The 16,276-nt window shown below is 44.2% G+C and overlaps 1 protein-coding gene across 4 annotated transcripts in view; it reads right to left on the reverse strand.

Annotated features, from left to right (window-relative positions):
- PHF20 (PHD finger protein 20) overlaps nucleotides 1-16,276 on the reverse strand; it is a 158,081-nt gene that overhangs the window by 16,633 nt on the left and 125,172 nt on the right. For all 4 annotated transcript variants that reach the window (XM_054045843.1, XM_054045842.1, XM_054045841.1 and 1 more), the window contains 2 exons: nucleotides 13,676-13,775; nucleotides 9,641-9,836 (listed from right to left, as the gene is read on the reverse strand). In XM_054045843.1, coding sequence (XP_053901818.1) covers nucleotides 9,641-9,836; nucleotides 13,676-13,775 — 296 coding nt within the window. The remainder of the gene's footprint in view (nucleotides 1-9,640; nucleotides 9,837-13,675; nucleotides 13,776-16,276) is intronic.

The raw sequence follows: 16,276 nt of genomic DNA on the forward strand, positions 1-16,276 counted from the left end.
TACATGTTGTAGGAGACTATTGCTGGTGCCTGTGACAGATATTACTAACACATGCAGCATCTTTGGAGACTAGTGTTTCAACTTTATAAATGTTTTCTGGATGTTAAGCCAGACCTTGAAAGCATGAAAACTTCAAAGAGATGGTTTGAGGTGGTCCAGACAATATGGGCCCAGAGACCTTTGTACCAATCCATGTTATATGTATTTGTGTGTTCCTGGCTCACTGTGTGGATTGCTTGGGGGATCTGAGATCATTAAGTGGTGATTTATGCAGAATCCCAATGCTGATTATAGAGACATCCAGAGTTTGAACTCTTGCCCCCTTGGCAAAGGGACTGTGACTGGTTTTATCCATTTCAGGAGTCCTGGAAACAAAAAGTCTTTTGAGCTATAACGGCTGCATTTAAACGGACTCGGGGGCCTGATTTTGAGCCAACCGACAGCAAGCGGTGGTTACCTGCTAAAGAGTCTGAAGGACGGGAACCTGCCAGGGTTTCCATAGGGAAGATGGGGGACCTCTGTAAGATTATGTATTTAAATGCTATTGTTTATGATGTTTTCTGTAAATAAAAGTAGTTTACCTGGTGAGGACTGTTTGGTCACTGATGAACCACTGTCATTGTCCCTGGTGAAAGTGAAACTGCAAGTGCTAAGTAAGCCCTAAGTCAGACCTGCCGGGATAATCACAGTGAATTGCAGGGGGAGCTGAAAGCCTAAAACCCTGCTCTGAGGGAGAGGGAGGCAGCTCCTGGCTCAATGAGAATTGACAGCTGGAGGCCTGAGACCTAAAGGGAAACTCCTTGAACAGACCATGGAGCAGCAGTTATTCCAAAAATGACAAGTGCTGCTTTAACAAAACAAATCTTCTTAAAGGGCAAATCTCGTCAGTAAAGGGCTAGAATTCGCCAATAAAAATAAGGATTTCAAAATGTGACAGTGTTCACCTCTAGAAGTGCCTTCAACTACAGGTTTATTCACCAGTTTAGGAGGCTTGTATATACAGTATAAGGCCTTGGCTACATGTGGGACTTCCCAGCGCTGCTGGAGCAGCGCTGTGAAGCGTGAGTGTAGTCGCGCTGCCAGTGCTGTAAGTACTCCACCTCTCTGAGGGGAGTAGCGTGCAGTGCTGCAGGCTCTGATTCCACTGGCGCTTTACAGCGCTGTACTCGCTGCGCTCAGGGGTGTGTGTTTTCACACCCCTTTACAGCGCTGTACTCGCTGCGCTCAAGGGTGTGTGTTTTCACACCCCTTTACAGCGCTGTACTCGCTGCGCTCAGGGGTGTGTGTTTTCACACCCCTTTACAGCGCTGTACTCGCTGCGCTCAGGGGTGTGTGTTTTCACACCCCTTTACAGCGCTATACTCGCTGCGCTCAAGGGTGTGTGTTTTCACACCCCTTTACAGCGCTGTACTCGCTGCGCTCAGGGGGGGGGTTTTTCACACCCCTTTACAGCGCTGTACTCGCTGCGCTCAGGGGGGGGTGTTTTCACACCCCTTTACAGCGCTGTACTCGCTGCGCTCAGGGGGGGGGGTGTTTTCACACCCCTTTACAGCGCTGTACTCGCTGCGCTCAGGGGGGGGTGTTTTCACACCCCTTTACAGCGCTGCACTCGCTGCGCTCGGGGGGGGTGTTTTCACACCCCTTTACAGCGCTGCACTCGCTGCGCTCAGGGGGGTGTGTTTTCACACCCCTTTACAGCGCTGCACTCGCTGCGCTCAGGGGGGTGTGTTTTCACACCCCTTTACAGCGCTGCACTCGCTGCGCTCAGGGGGGGGTGTTTTCACACCCCTTTACAGCGCTGTACTCGCTGCGCTCAGGGGTGTGTGTTTTCACACCCCTTTACAGCGCTGCACTCGCTGCGCTCAGGGGTGTGTGTTTTCACACCCCTTTACAGCGCTGTACTTGCTGCGCTCAGGGGTGTGTGTTTTCACACCCCTTTACAGCGCTGTACTCGCTGCGCTCAGGGGGGTGTGTTTTCACACCCCTTTACAGCGCTGTACTTGCTGCGCTCAGGGGTGTGTGTTTTCACACCCCTGAGCACAGCAAGTTGCAGCGCTGTATAGCGCCAGTGTAGCCAAGGCCTTAGTCTTTTCCAATCCAGTTCCAGAAGCACAACTACACCTTCTTAGCCCGGTGTTGTAATTTAGCCTTTTTGGTTTGATGTTGCATGCAGCAATACATTCCCATTAGTGCAATTACTGTTATGGCTTGTATTTCTATTAGTATTACATTAAAGGTTTGTCGGGGTAACTAGTGTGTTGGCTAGCTTCACAAGAGAAGCAGCAAAAGTCAATCTAGGATGGATTGGCCTATTGCAGACAGGAGGAACATCTGAAAGTGAAGCACCCAAGCAACAAATTAACACTGACCCCAGGTGCTGTTTACTAACGGCCTCTGAAAGCTGGCTCACATTATACTGATTCTGTCAAAGCCAATACTGATCTTTTCACCCCCTTTCATTCAGGAGTGCTGAAGGACACTCTCCAAATATTTTTTGAAAGGATATGAAGATGTTTTTCTGAACTGTACATCAGTATGAGAAGGTTACTCACCTTGTGCAGTTACTGAGGTTCTTCAAGATGCGTGTCCCTGTGGATACTCCAATTCAGGTAAGTGTGTGCCCCAGCGCCTCAAGTCGGAGAATTTCGACAGCAGTAGCCAGTTAGGCCACACATGCACTGTCTCCGTCTTGCACTTATAGTGGCAGTTAACTTGCACTGTGTGACCAACCCGCTCTCGGTTCCTTCTTTACCACAGAGGACCTTGCGAGAACTCTGAAGTAGAGGGGAGGAGGGTGGATACTGGAGCACCCGCAGAGGGACACGTTTAAAAGAATCTTAGTTACTACACAAGGTGAGTAACCTTCTCTTCTTCAAGTGATGTGGGTGCTCCACTTCAGGTGATTGTAGAGCAGTGCCTGTAGTGAAAAGGAGGGGCTTCAAAGTTAGGTCTATGATTGATGATAGGACCATGAGTCCTAGTAAAGTGTCAGATGCTGAATCTCTATTGTGTATGGCTGAATGAATGTATGGGCTGATGCCCAAGTGGCTGCTTTACATAGGTCTGTAATAGGTACATTATTAAGGAAGGCTACCAATGTACAGAGCTACCTGCAGGAATGTGTTCTAGCCCCCGGTGGGGGTTGTACTTCATGTTGGCAGTAGCAGAAATGAATGCACTCTGAAATTCATTTGGAGAGTCTTTGCTTAGACAGAGCTTCTCCTTTAGATCTCTCCGTAGTTGAGAGAAATAGTTTTGGTGCCTTCCTGAATGATTTAGTCCATTTGGGATAGAGGTTCCGGACACCTTGTAGGAATCATTTTGTAATTGGATGGGCGAAGACTGAGAACCCATCCATTTTATGGTGGAAGGTTGTGATAGCTGCAAGGTGTACTCTGAGTGAGCTCAATGAAAGACCTAATTTTTTTAGTTGAAGTATACAGTCCAAGAGGTGGTGGCTCTGATGTGTTTGTTCTGGCGTGTGAACTCTCTTCCATTTGTGGAGGTAGGCTGAACATATAGTCAACCATCTGCTGTTTAGCAAGACATCCATCACTTCTTCTGAACAGGTCATCTCATTGCCTTGGTACCGTGGAGGAGCCATGCTCTCAGGTGGAGTATCTCCAGGCTTGGGTGCAAGTTCTGGCCTGCATCTTGTGACAGGAAATATGGAAGAAGTTGGAGAATGTGCGGCGGACATGCTGCAGGTACAGAACCCAAGTTTGTCCGGGCCATGTGGGGGCTACCAAGATGAATCTGGATTGATTGGTCTTGAGCTTTTGTATGATCCTGGACAATACCCGGGTAGGAGAGAAAGTGTAAAGAAGAAGTGGGTTCCATCTGAGGAGGAAGGCATTGCCCCTGGATCCTGGCCCTAAGCCTACTCTGAAGCAAAATATTGGACATTTGCTGTTCTGACTTGTGGCAAATAGATCTATTGTGGGGAATCCCCATTGTCGGAATATGTCCTAGATCACTGAGGTATTTATTTCCCACTCGTGATTGTGGGAGAACTTTCTGCTTAACATGTCCGTTGTGGTGTTCTGACATCCAGGTAGATAGGTGGCTAATATGGTGATGTTGTCATGGATGCACCAGTTCTACACTCTTAAGGCCTCAGTGCAGAGGGAGTGTACCTTGCTCCTCCCGTTTTTTTTTTTTTTTTAAATATAAAACATGCAAGCAACATCCATCAGGATTTGTATGGTTTTGTTTTTGATCATGGGCCGAAAGCGTGCACATATGTTGCAAACTGCTTGCAGTTCCAGAACGTTTATGTGCAGTGTTGGTTCTGGAGGAGACCACCAGCTCTGTACTGCTAGGTGTTTAAATGGGAAGCCCAGCCCACTAGGGAGGTGTCCGTTGTGATCAGTGTTCCCTTTAATTTTTCCCAGGCATGTGCAGAATTAATTTCATTGTATCCACAACAAAATCCATACTGGTGCACATAACAAAATTCATGTGGTGGGGGTCGGGCCAAGGGATTTGGAGTGTGGGGGGGTGGGGGAGCTCAGGGCTCAGGTGAGGGGGGTGCGTGAACTCCAGCTGGGGGTGCGGGATCTGGGGTGGGGCTGAGGATGAGGGGTTTGGGGTGCAGGCTGCCCCGGGGCTATGGCGGGGAGAGAGAGGACTCCCCCCCCCCCCCCCACAGCACCTGGGCTGGTGGGGAGTGGTGCCTCTCCCCTGGCCATGACAAGTCCGGGCTGGGTTGAGGGCGGGTGCCTCTCCCCTGGCTGTGGCAGGTCTGAGGCTGGGAGAGAGGCAACTCTCCCTGCCGCAGCCCTTAGCACCTGTGCAGCCCTTAATAGGCTGCTGTGCAGCCGCGCAGCTTAGAGGGAACTTATGTTGTGATTATCATTGCGGGGGGAATCTGTAGTTTAGGTGAGCCTCAATGAATTCTAGTTCTTGCACAGGTGTCAGCGTTGACTTTTGAATGTTAATTTGAAGACCAAATTTTGTAAAAAGAGTGATACTGTCTTTTGTGTGGCTTCAACAGATTCTTCCCGAGTTGGGGCCTTGATTAGACAATCGTCTACATGTGGGTATATCATGAGCCCTTGCTTGTGTAGGTGGGCTGCCGCCACTGCTAGAACTTTGGGAAAAATAACTCAGGGAGCCATGGAGAGGACAAAGGCAGCACTGTGTCCTAATAGTGATCTTGTCTCAAAACAAATTGGAGAAACCGCCTGTGCGATGGATGTATGGTGACATGAAAGTATGCATCTTGTAGGTCGAGGGCCGAAGAGCAGTCCCCTTGTTCCAGTGCTGGGATTATTGTTGCTGAAGTAACCATTCTGAACAGTTTTATTTTGACAAATTTATGTTTCTCAGGTTGAGAATGGGCCTCTAACCCCATGTCTTTTTCTGGGTTTAAAAAAAATAACGGGAAGGGATTTTATTCCCTCGATTGTACCAGTACCAGTTCTACCGCACCCAATTGCAGGAGCTGATCTACTTCCTGTCTTAGAAGGTACTCGTGAGAGGGGTCCCTGAAGAGGGACAGGAAGAGAAGGTGGAGGTGAACTGGATGGAATAACCGGTGGTGATAATTTCCAGTACCCATTTGTCTGAAGTAATAATTGTAAATAATTGGTGGGGAGAATGGTATTAAATGGTCTGTAAATGGATGTCTAGTAGAAAGTGGTTTCAGCAATTGGAATTGGTCTCTTTTTTGGGCCCCAACCAAACCCTCAAATTTGATGTTTCAATCCAGGTTGTTGCGAGGTAGTAGACTGAGATGGGAGTGGCCTATGTCTTGTGGGTCTTTGCTTCCACCTATGGGGGTATATGGGTCTGCCTCTGTGACTGTGTGTAGGGCTCTGGCCTTGAGCATTGTGATAAGTAATATCTGCCTTGTTTTTGTGCAGGTGTATAGATGCCTAAAGACCAAAGAGTTGCTCTAGAGTCCTTCAATGTATGGAGGGACTCTGTCTTACTTACAAATATTTCTGGACCTTCAAAGGGAAGATCTGCTACAGTGAATTGCACCTCCCCACTTGGGAATCCGGACAGATGGAGCCAAGAGGCCCATCGCATGGGTATGGCGGTTGCAATGGATCTTGCCACGGTGTCTGCTGTTTCTAAGGAAGCCTGTACAGCTGTTCATGCCAGGAGGTGACCTTCAGAGATGACTGACCTAAATTGTACCTTTTTGTCTTCCAGGATAAAGTCAATACATTTGTACAGTTTGGAGTAATTTGTATGGTTGTATTTCACCATCAAGGCCTCACACTTGGCTATTCTGAACTGTAATCTCACTGACGAATAGGCCTTACGACCAAAAAGAGCCAATCTTTTCCACTCTACGATATGGGTTGCTCCTTGAATAGTATTGCCTGCCCCATTTGTTGCCTGCCTCTACCACCAATGAATTTGGCTGGGTGTATGAAAATAGAAATTCTAGGGCTTTTGATGGGACAGAATACTTTTTATCTGCTCTTTTACAAGTAGAGTGGATTTTTGCAGTCGTCTGTCAGATGGTGTTTGCAAGCTCCATGAGTACCTTAATTATGGGAAGAACCATTTTGGATGAGGCGGACGTGTGTAATATATCCAACAATTTGTGTTGGGACTCAGCAACCTCTTCCAGAGGGATTTGGAGTATGTGTGTGATTCTTTTAAACAGCTCTTGAAATTGCTTAAAATTGTCTCCTGTTGTAGGTGGCAGAGGCATGATGGTCTCATCTGGAGAGGAGGTGCTGTTAGTTGCAGGATTGGCCTCCTGATCCACAGCCTCCTCTGTTTCCTCAAAAGTCTCTTCAGGGAGCTCGTGGGGTTCTGCCTCTGACACTGATGGGGAGCGTCTCTGTTTTTCCCTGGAGGTACTGGTAGGCTTGGAGCAATGTTACCCACTGGTCCCAGTACAGCCACTGTAGTGGGAATGGCATTGGTGTGGCACCCCCGGATGTTCATACCACCCCTGGAACAGTGTCCTGGCTGTTCCTGTAAATCTGGTCTGACTAGTCCCTATATGGGTGAAGACTGTTGTGATTAATAAACCTCTCCCTCCTCATCCACCTCGCTAGAAAAAGGAGGGGCAGATCTGTTTGGTGTGAGTGTTGAATGCACCGACGCAATATCAGTACCGAGAAGAGGTGACTCTGGTGACGCAGCAACTATTAAGTCAGAGAAACCGCTGCATTTCAAGAGATCTTGGTACCATCGGCTTGCATCTGCAATTGCTGCGGTGCCGGGTATTGTTGTGATACTGGGAGGTGTTGTGGCACTGGGGGAATTGGTGCTGATGGTGTCTGTACCAAAGGAGGTAAAGTAGGCTTTGGTACTGCTGTCTCGGAGGTATGCGCCAGAGGGCCAGAAGATGGCGCCGTAAGCTGAGGCGCTGCAGAGTTACTTGGTATTTAATGATTTGCTGCTGCAGTGAGTGCTGCAGTAGAAAGGTCAGTCTTGTCTCTGCCATCTTTCTGAGAGACGACCCACTTAGGGTCTCTGACTTTAGGGGTACTGCAAGATCCTGTTGACTCGTAGGTACATAGCTGTGGCACAGTCAGCACCAATGACATGGAGAGAGTTGGAGAATGCTTATTTTTTTGAGATTCCCTTTGTGAGAGAAGTGGTAGCTTTCTTCTTGGGACTTTTTTTAAGGAGACAGGTCCCTCCCATGCAGAGTCAGTGAGGGAGGTCTGTTAGAAGACCAGGTAGGTGACTGGGAGGACTTTGGGATCCTGGTTTGGAGGCCAGGCGGAGAGATTTCTTCATAAAAATGAGTTTGAGTTTAAGGTCCCTCACTTTCCTTGCGTGGGTCCTAAGGTTGTGGCAGTAGAAGCGCTTCTGGTGTACGTGTGTCTCCCCCAAGCAGCAGACACACTGGGTATGTTCGTCCGAGACTGGCATTGCCTCTCAGCAGGAGAGGTAACATTTAAAGCCCGGAGACTCAGGCATTCTCAGGTGATATCGTCCCCGAGGGGTGAATGAAAATGTAACACAAAAATAATGTTCGTGTTAGTGTGTGCGTGTGTTTTTAAAATGGGGAGGAAAGAAAAGAGACAGGAACGAGTTCTAACTAACCATTCTAGCTACTGCACTATGCAGCTAATCCAAAATCTAAATCTAAGGTAAGTCATGTAGAGGCACTGCTGGAGCTCCGACTCGGACCAAGAGCGGTTCAGAAGGAACAAAGGGGTGGTTGGTCATACAGCACTAGTTAACTGCTGCTATGGGTTAACTATGGGAATAGCGCATGTGCTGCCCAACAAGGCAATGCTGTCAAAATTCTCTGACTAGAGGTGCGGGACGCACAATCACCTTAAGAGGAGCACCAATAGAGACATCACTCAAAGAAGAACATCAAGATACTTTTTCTTCAAATCTAGAAATCTCTTGAAGATTCTTTAATGATACATTTTATGAGAAACTGGGAGTTAATTTAGTACAATACCTTACAGCAAGATCAAGATATGGTGGAAGTCAAAAGGAAAAAATTCCATAAGCAAAACGCTCTTGTTTCGTTCCAAACCTTAATGCCACAAAACCGATACTGTGTTCCATAGCTGAAGAATCTAAAGATCTAAAACTCTCATATCCCCTTGTTGTACAACACTGGGAAGAAAGGTCCTAAAGAGCCGGAGATATTTAAGTTTCACCTCCTTTCTATTAAGTAGAAAAGTATTCCACAGAGGTGATTAAGGGATCCCATGATGAATGGATACATAATATTTCCATGATGCATGACCCTGTATCTTTTTTTTGCAATCCACTATTCAAACACTAAAAGGTATTGCAATTATCACATTTGCAGACATCACAGATTGAGGTGAAAGTAGAAGGAGTTCTAAAAGAGACTGAAGACACCAAGAGCTTTGCTTTCCAAATGGCTGCTGCTATGTGACCGACTGATCAGTGAACAGAGAAACATTTAAGAAATCACACTCTGAAACTGATGGATTTGAGGTTAGGATAATTCATTTTTTCATCCCCAGAACATTAAGGAAACTGGAAAAATGTTGCTCAACTCATAAAAATGCAGAAAAAAGTTGGTTGACTGTCCATATCTACTAATACATATATGTATGTATGAGGAACGTTTTGTAATTTTTCTGGTTGCGTTAGTAACCACAAAATAAAGCTCAAATAGATTATAAAGTGGTGGGCAAGCCACTGAAATGCTGCTGAGATATTAATGTTCTCATTCCACTATATATAATAGAGCAATAATGAAGATGAGTGAAAAAATAATGTTCCCAAGAGCAAAATTATGGTTTAGTAGTATTGAGATGGAAAAGAGATGTGTCAAGAATATCGACATAAGTATTATATACACCTTTCATCCATATTCTGCTTTTTTCTGTATTCTGTATAAATATTCTAGAAAAATTTTCTTCTATACTTTGCTTGCTTGCTTTCTCTTTCTCCACATTTCTGTTTGAGTATATCTATACCCCCACAACATTTTTTTATTTTTTTTTATAATTTTATAAATTAGTTTCACTGCACACCAAGGAGTTGCAGCTATTTTTTTTTTTTTTTTTGCAAATCACAACTCATCATATCAAACTACATTCCTATATATCCATGGAATAGTATATACAATCAAAATAAATCTGCATTATCAGTTATTTTTCTACTCTTTGAAATCTGTTTCACATCTAGTACATGCCAGCTAAGACTTCAAAACACTGCTTACTGTAAAATGCTCATCTTCAGCTGCAGTCCATGCAGTACTTCTATCACTTTCTGCACATCCCCAAGAAGTTGATGAGTGGCTACAATCTTCTTGGCATTCTGGTGGGAATAATTTTCTTCCAGAAATGCTAAGCCATGCATGTGACCATTACTTAACCACTCCTTCTCATACCAGTATTTTAAGCTGGATCTCTGACCTAAAGCAACAGTAATGAGTGGATTAAAATAATCATTAAGGTAACTTTGGTATGTGAACATTACGGGTAATATTTGTCATTAGCTTGATATCGACTAATATAAACCTCGCACCAGCTTATTGACAGTAACTCCTCTTAACAATAGGACTAGTAAAAGAGTCTATTTGACATGGGACACTCCACTGCCCCAAAGACAGAAGGAACATATGAAGTGGGAAGAACATATAACACCTTGCTCCAGGCCAGGGAATTCTACCCAAGTGTAAAGCAGCAGTATTCAATGAGGACTTCCAGCCAGACAGTTGCAACTGATGGACATCTTCATATTTTTGATATATTCTTATCAACAGATTACTGCACATTCCAGTAACTAAATCTTCAGGCATAAAGAGACTATGTAATTCAGTGCAAATGATTTTAAAGAGTCTGTGGACAGACAAACAAATACACCACAGGGCTGTGAACTTCCCCATCACCAGTAGTTTCTTTGATGCCTAATTGGTCACATTTTATAAGTAGAATGTATGTACCAAGATGCAGTCATTGAAATTTACAATTTTGACCAAAACCTCATGCAAATATATGACTATTAATAAAACTACCCCTTGCTGAGGCAGTTGGGGTATCACAGAAACAGCTGAAATGCGAATAAGTTACCACATTATAAAATAGATGTGATAAACACAACAGTAATAAATTAAGAAGCCAAGCAAAGGGGCATCAATAAAAATAACAGGATGGGACTGGAGATGCTTTCTGTCTGAGTGCTAACAGATTAAAACAGTGTCTCTCTGAAAAGTAGACTATTCAATAAAAGTGAGCTTGTTTTTGAAGAGTAGAGGTTGGGCTTCTGCAGCTGCCCTGGAAGAGCATGTTCCACAGCCAGGGGAACATCAGAGCAAAGAACAAGTCACCTGCTCATATAAGGCCCAAAAGAGTTACAGCACAGGCCTATCTAAAAGAGGCTCCCAGAGGAATTTTAAAATATAGCTAGGTCAATACCCATTAGGTGGTTTTGACAGCTATCAGGGTCAACTTAAAAATCAATGCACAACTTTATGGGCAGGAGGTACATAAGAATGCAGAGGGGATGCATGTTACGAACATCAGTGCTCAGTGTGGACATTAGCTATGCTGCTGCTGCACAAGCATGGAAGATCCCCGTTCAGAGTCCTACTAAGGGAACTGTAATCACTGAACCTCTGTCACAAAGCCTTGTATTGCTGTTCAATGGTCATTATGGGATAAATAAAGGCAAAATATTTTTATTCCAAGCACAATATGAATTTCCCTGGATAGGATGTGGTTTGTGGAAAGAGTCAGTTCGGACATACCCAATCCAAGCTATCAGGGTCCACAGGGCAGGGGAGGAGATGTACAATTGTGTACCATCACCATGGTGATATGATCATCCAATGTTTAGAGATGACCTCACCCAAAGACCTTATCTATGCAAACACTAAACAACGTGGTAAACAGGACACTGCAGTGTTGATGTAGCTGCGTTGACCCCAGGGTATTTGAGACACAAGGTGGATGAAGCAGGGCCGGTGCTACCATTTAGGCAAACTAGGCGGTTGCCTAGGGCACCAAGATTTGGGGGCGACAAAAAGCGGTGCCCCCCAATTTTTTTTTTTACAGCGTTGCTAAGCTGCTGGCGGCACGCTGACACGTGCGGCTCAGACTCCCTCTCACTGAGCGCATGGTCGCCGCTCCACTTCTCCCGCCTCCCAGGCTTGCAGTGCCAATCAGCTGTTTGGCGCCGCGAGCCTGGGAGGGAGGAGAATTAGAGTGGGGGCGGTGTGCTCGGGGAGGAGGTGGAGCAGAGGTGAGCTCCCGGGGGGGGGGAGGGGGGAGCTGCTGCGGGGGGGGGGGGGGCACCTCAGGGCGGAGGGGGGGCAGGGAGCTGCCGCAGGGCTGGGAGGGTGGGGGCGCAAGGTGGAAGTTTCGCTTAGAGCGCAAAACTTCCTTGCACCGGCCCTGGGGTGAAGTAATATCTATGTAGCTTAAAAGCTTGTCTTTCACCAACAGAAATTGATCCAATAAAAGATATTACCTCACAGACTTTTAAGGGATCCAAATCCCTAGGCAATGACACACATTGTCTAGCAACAATGAGAGGTCTTGTAGATATGACTAGAACCACTGCAAAGTAGTTCCAGGCACACCAGCAACATTCCTTAGTAAATAAAGCAACAACATGTGGCCAATGATAGGAAAAACTGCCAAATACAAACCAACAAGGATGTCAATTCAGCCTAATTTAAAATCTACAGATCATTTAGGACCCTGACTGGCAGTCTCAACTCCCTACGACAGACTGAATCTGGACTGAAACCTATCGAGGATGTCACTGATTTAGAGGTGGACTTGGAGCCAAAAGACCACTACCCTTCTGGTTTACTGTTCCCAAAGAAGAAAGGTCAGACAGGGAGACTACTAGGAAGCACTCCTGTCACTTGAAGAGGGGTGAACCTCCATAGCTGACTGGCATCCACCACTTACTAAGTGATGTCTTGATAATATCCCTTCAATAACAGCAACACAATGGCAGCAAACAACTTTCTAAGTAGCCAGAGTGGGCATAGATCAGAGTATAAAACACACAAACGCTTGAAGGTATCGGGGACAGTGGAGAAGACAGTCTGTCACTTACCCCAAGTTCTGACAATTAAGAGAACTGGAGAGACAAGCCCCAAACTTCTCAATCTTCTCCAAAACAATTCAAACTTGTTAAGAGTGATTATTTGAAGTCTAAATCATAGATTGTAAGTCCAGAAGGAACCACTGTGATCATAACACAGGTCATAGGACTTCCCTGAATTAATTCCTGTATGAACTAGAGCATATCTTTTATAATAGTATTTCAAGAATGGATTTATAAAAATAAAAAAAGATATGGGGTGATGCAATCTGAATAATTTAGATTGTGCACGACACAGAGGAATTTATTTTGATGGCTTCTTACTGAATCTATGTTCTAACACAAAATAAAATCACAAATGCATTTCAGAGATGAAGGGAGGGAAGAGAGGAGATAGTTATGGCTGTTAGGAAACAGGTTCCTGCTGGCTAATTTCATGAGGTAGGACTGGCATCAGCCTTAAAGGAGTCTACAGGACTGCTGTTGATGAGCCTGCCACAGCCGTCAAAACAGGCATATTTAAAATAAAAGTGGTGATTTGTAACAACACTGTCAGGCACAGGTTCCATTATGCTGAAACATGTTCAGAGGCCTGTGTGGGAAAATACCACTGTCAAACATTACATATCCACAGTGATACAATATTAAATTATTCCATTTTCATTCTATTTACCATCTTTAACATTACTTAGTTCAATATTACTTCAACTAATTGCTTTGGTTAACTAAGTTTGAACTATAGCATTACCTAAAGCTTCCTATCACTTAGTCAACAATAATTTACCATTAGTCTCAAACAAATTTAAAACTCTCAGGAGAGCTCAAAAATAAAACAAACTGAAAAATTAGACAATTTGATCTGTATTTTCCAGTCAGATAGTACACCCCAACTTAAATCTGTGTTAACAGCAAAATTATGTTCTATGCAGAGTATCTTTACAATTATACACATTTAATCCCAACTCCTGTTATGGTTTCACATAACGCATCTGAATAATGTTGACTAAACAATAACAAATGAAAGCAAATTAAATTCACTTTTTAAAAAAATCCAATCATCTAAAAAGGACAGAAACTAACAGCAGAAATTACTGGTGTAAGAAAAAAAACTATACATATATACTTTGTAATAGATATAAAAAGCTAATAAAATTACTACATGTATTAGAGTCTGTAACCTTAGAAATCTTTGTACCTGGAGGATCTTGGCAAATATAGCAGGTATATTTCTCAGGTACATTATCTTCCAGTAAACCCATACAGACTCCATGCTGCCAGCACAGACACTCTTCACACTGTTTGAAGTCAAGAATTGCACATCAACAAATGAAACCTCAATACAATTACCTCAATTAATAAGATTAATATGCATATGTATGTATGTATGTAGTGTCTGTGTAACAAAAAAGCCAATAAACTTGAGAAATATAGGCCTAGAAAATGACACCTGGATCCCATCTTATTTTAAGAACAGCAATTAAATTAAAAGATTGGAACTACAATGAAATTTCCACCTTCCCCACTCATTTTTCATAAAAATCACAACCATTTTAGAGTGAAATTAGAGATCATAAAAAGTAGCAAACTGATACCCCTTGAGACCAAAATCCTCTAGTAGATGAGCACATAGAGCAAGCGCTGTTGCAGCCGTATCTGTCCCAGGATATTAAAGAGACAAGGTGGGTGAGATATCATCTTTAATTGGACCAGCTTATTTTGATGAAAGAGACAAGCTTTCCCAGACCTTAAGAAGAGCTCTGTGTAGCTTGAAAGCTTGTGTCTCTCACCAACTGAAGGTGGTCCAATAAAAGATATTACCTCATCCACATAGAGCAAGGGTAACCACAGGACAAGTTCAAGCTTCCCCTACCAATGTACCTAAAAAACTCCAGAAGTGAGAGAATAGCTGAGTCACCTTCATTCAATCATTATTCAGAGCATCACAATCCAGGTAGAATATCGAATGTGAAGATACCTTGAAGGCAGAGACATGTAAGCCTGGTCTAAACTTGAAAATTAACAGTATTAAACTGTATCAGTATTAAAGAGGTACAACTTTCTAGTGTAGATAAGGCTGTAGCTGCATGTTGTGTTTCAGTCTTTTTTTTTTTTTTGTAAACCATGAAAAGTACCCCACTGCAATTTCCAAACAGCTCCTAGAAGTTACCACTAGTCCCATTTATGCAGTCTAAAAAGGGGTACAAAGAAACTTACAGATAAATAAGATAACCAAATCTCTCCTCTAAGGAGTTTCTAAGTTTGGTAATGAAAAAAATGGTGGAAGTGGGGCAAAACTGCACATGAGGGAACATTATTTACAGGACTGTGTCATGGTTCTGAATATCTTCTTTTACATAAGCCTGTTACAGAGAGGCACAAGAGGAAGAACCCTTCCTGACTCTCCCTAATTCCCTGAGTGGCTCTCTCTGCACAGGCCGTACTGACAGGAACAAAGAAGGTGTTTTTCAATCGAATTAGCTCAACCAACTAGTTATAAAATGGCCAGCTCAAACAACCTTAAAAGTTAGTTTTCAGTTGAGTTGGGCTACCTCAATTGAGAAACATGTTTACTGTCCCTAGGGCCACAGAGATTGTTTAGACTAGAGTTTGGGTCCTGTTTTGAGAGAATTGATTCCCAATTAACTCAAGTTATACTTTTGTAAATGTTAACTTAGACACTACACAAATGTCTGTAATTTACTCCTGCAGTAAAAAACTCTAGTCTAGACATATCCTTTGGGACATATCTTCCATCTATGGGGACAACACATGACTGCAAAGCACATTAGAAAGCACCAACAGATTCTGAACACCCAGCTTCATGGTTAGGTCCAATGACCTTGGGGCAGAGAAGACCATGGAAAGGGGGTGGGAGGAGAGCACAACACCAAAGGCAGAGAGGGACATGTGGAAGAAGAGAGACTTTTGCCCCCTGCCCCCCAAATAGACTGCAAGATCCATATACCATGTCTCCAAGGAGGCTGGGATTAAGGAGAGTCTCTCCCACAAAATGGGGAGAGGAGAAGAAGAGGCATTCCTTCACCCTAAGAACTGTAGGGGAAGAGTGGTGGAAAGAAGAGGAAGGAGACAGGTCAGTCAAGTAGGATGGGGTGGAAGGTTGTAAAAGGTAGAAGACATCCCTGGGAGACGGGTAGGGAAGGAAGTAGTCCCTCTTCTCACCACTAAGACAATGGTGGTGGGTAAAATGGGCAATAGAAAGATCAGTTGAGAGGAAAAGACTCCCCGTTCAAAAAAAGAAAAAGGCAGGCAGCCCTTCCAAAACGGGTCTCCCCAATAAGGGAAGGGAAGGGAAAGGAAGGAAAGAGGAGGCAGAGAAATCCTACCAAGGGAGGGTCCAGAGGAAAACCAAGGGAAAGGATGGGTTAATGGGAGGAGGGAAAGCAAGCAGAGGAAAAGGGAAGCCAAAGGAGGATGTGTCAAGAACAAGAAGAGAGCTCCAGGCCCTGTCTAAACTAGTAGTTTTGTAAAATTCCCCATGGCTGCACAAGAGTGGAGCTGCAACAGTGAGAGATTTTAGGGAACGTGCTAGTGTAGACTGGGCCCACAAGGGGAAAGGGCAGAAAAGTACAAGGATGCTGTCAAACTGAAACCCACTCTGCTTTAAAGCATGATTTAAAAATAGCGTCAAGGCAACACAGGGCAACAAACTAACTGACAGCAAAGTATTTTTCTCCAATTTTTTAGTTCTAGTAATCTCAAGGATTACTGGTAGCAATCACCCACAAAACATGTTCAGATAGAAGTGGTTTTTAGTTTATGCGCCTTTAGTTGCATG

Source organism: Malaclemys terrapin, chromosome 12 (assembly GCF_027887155.1).
Source record: "Malaclemys terrapin pileata isolate rMalTer1 chromosome 12, rMalTer1.hap1, whole genome shotgun sequence".
In the NCBI taxonomy this organism is placed as follows: Eukaryota; Metazoa; Chordata; order Testudines; family Emydidae; genus Malaclemys; species Malaclemys terrapin.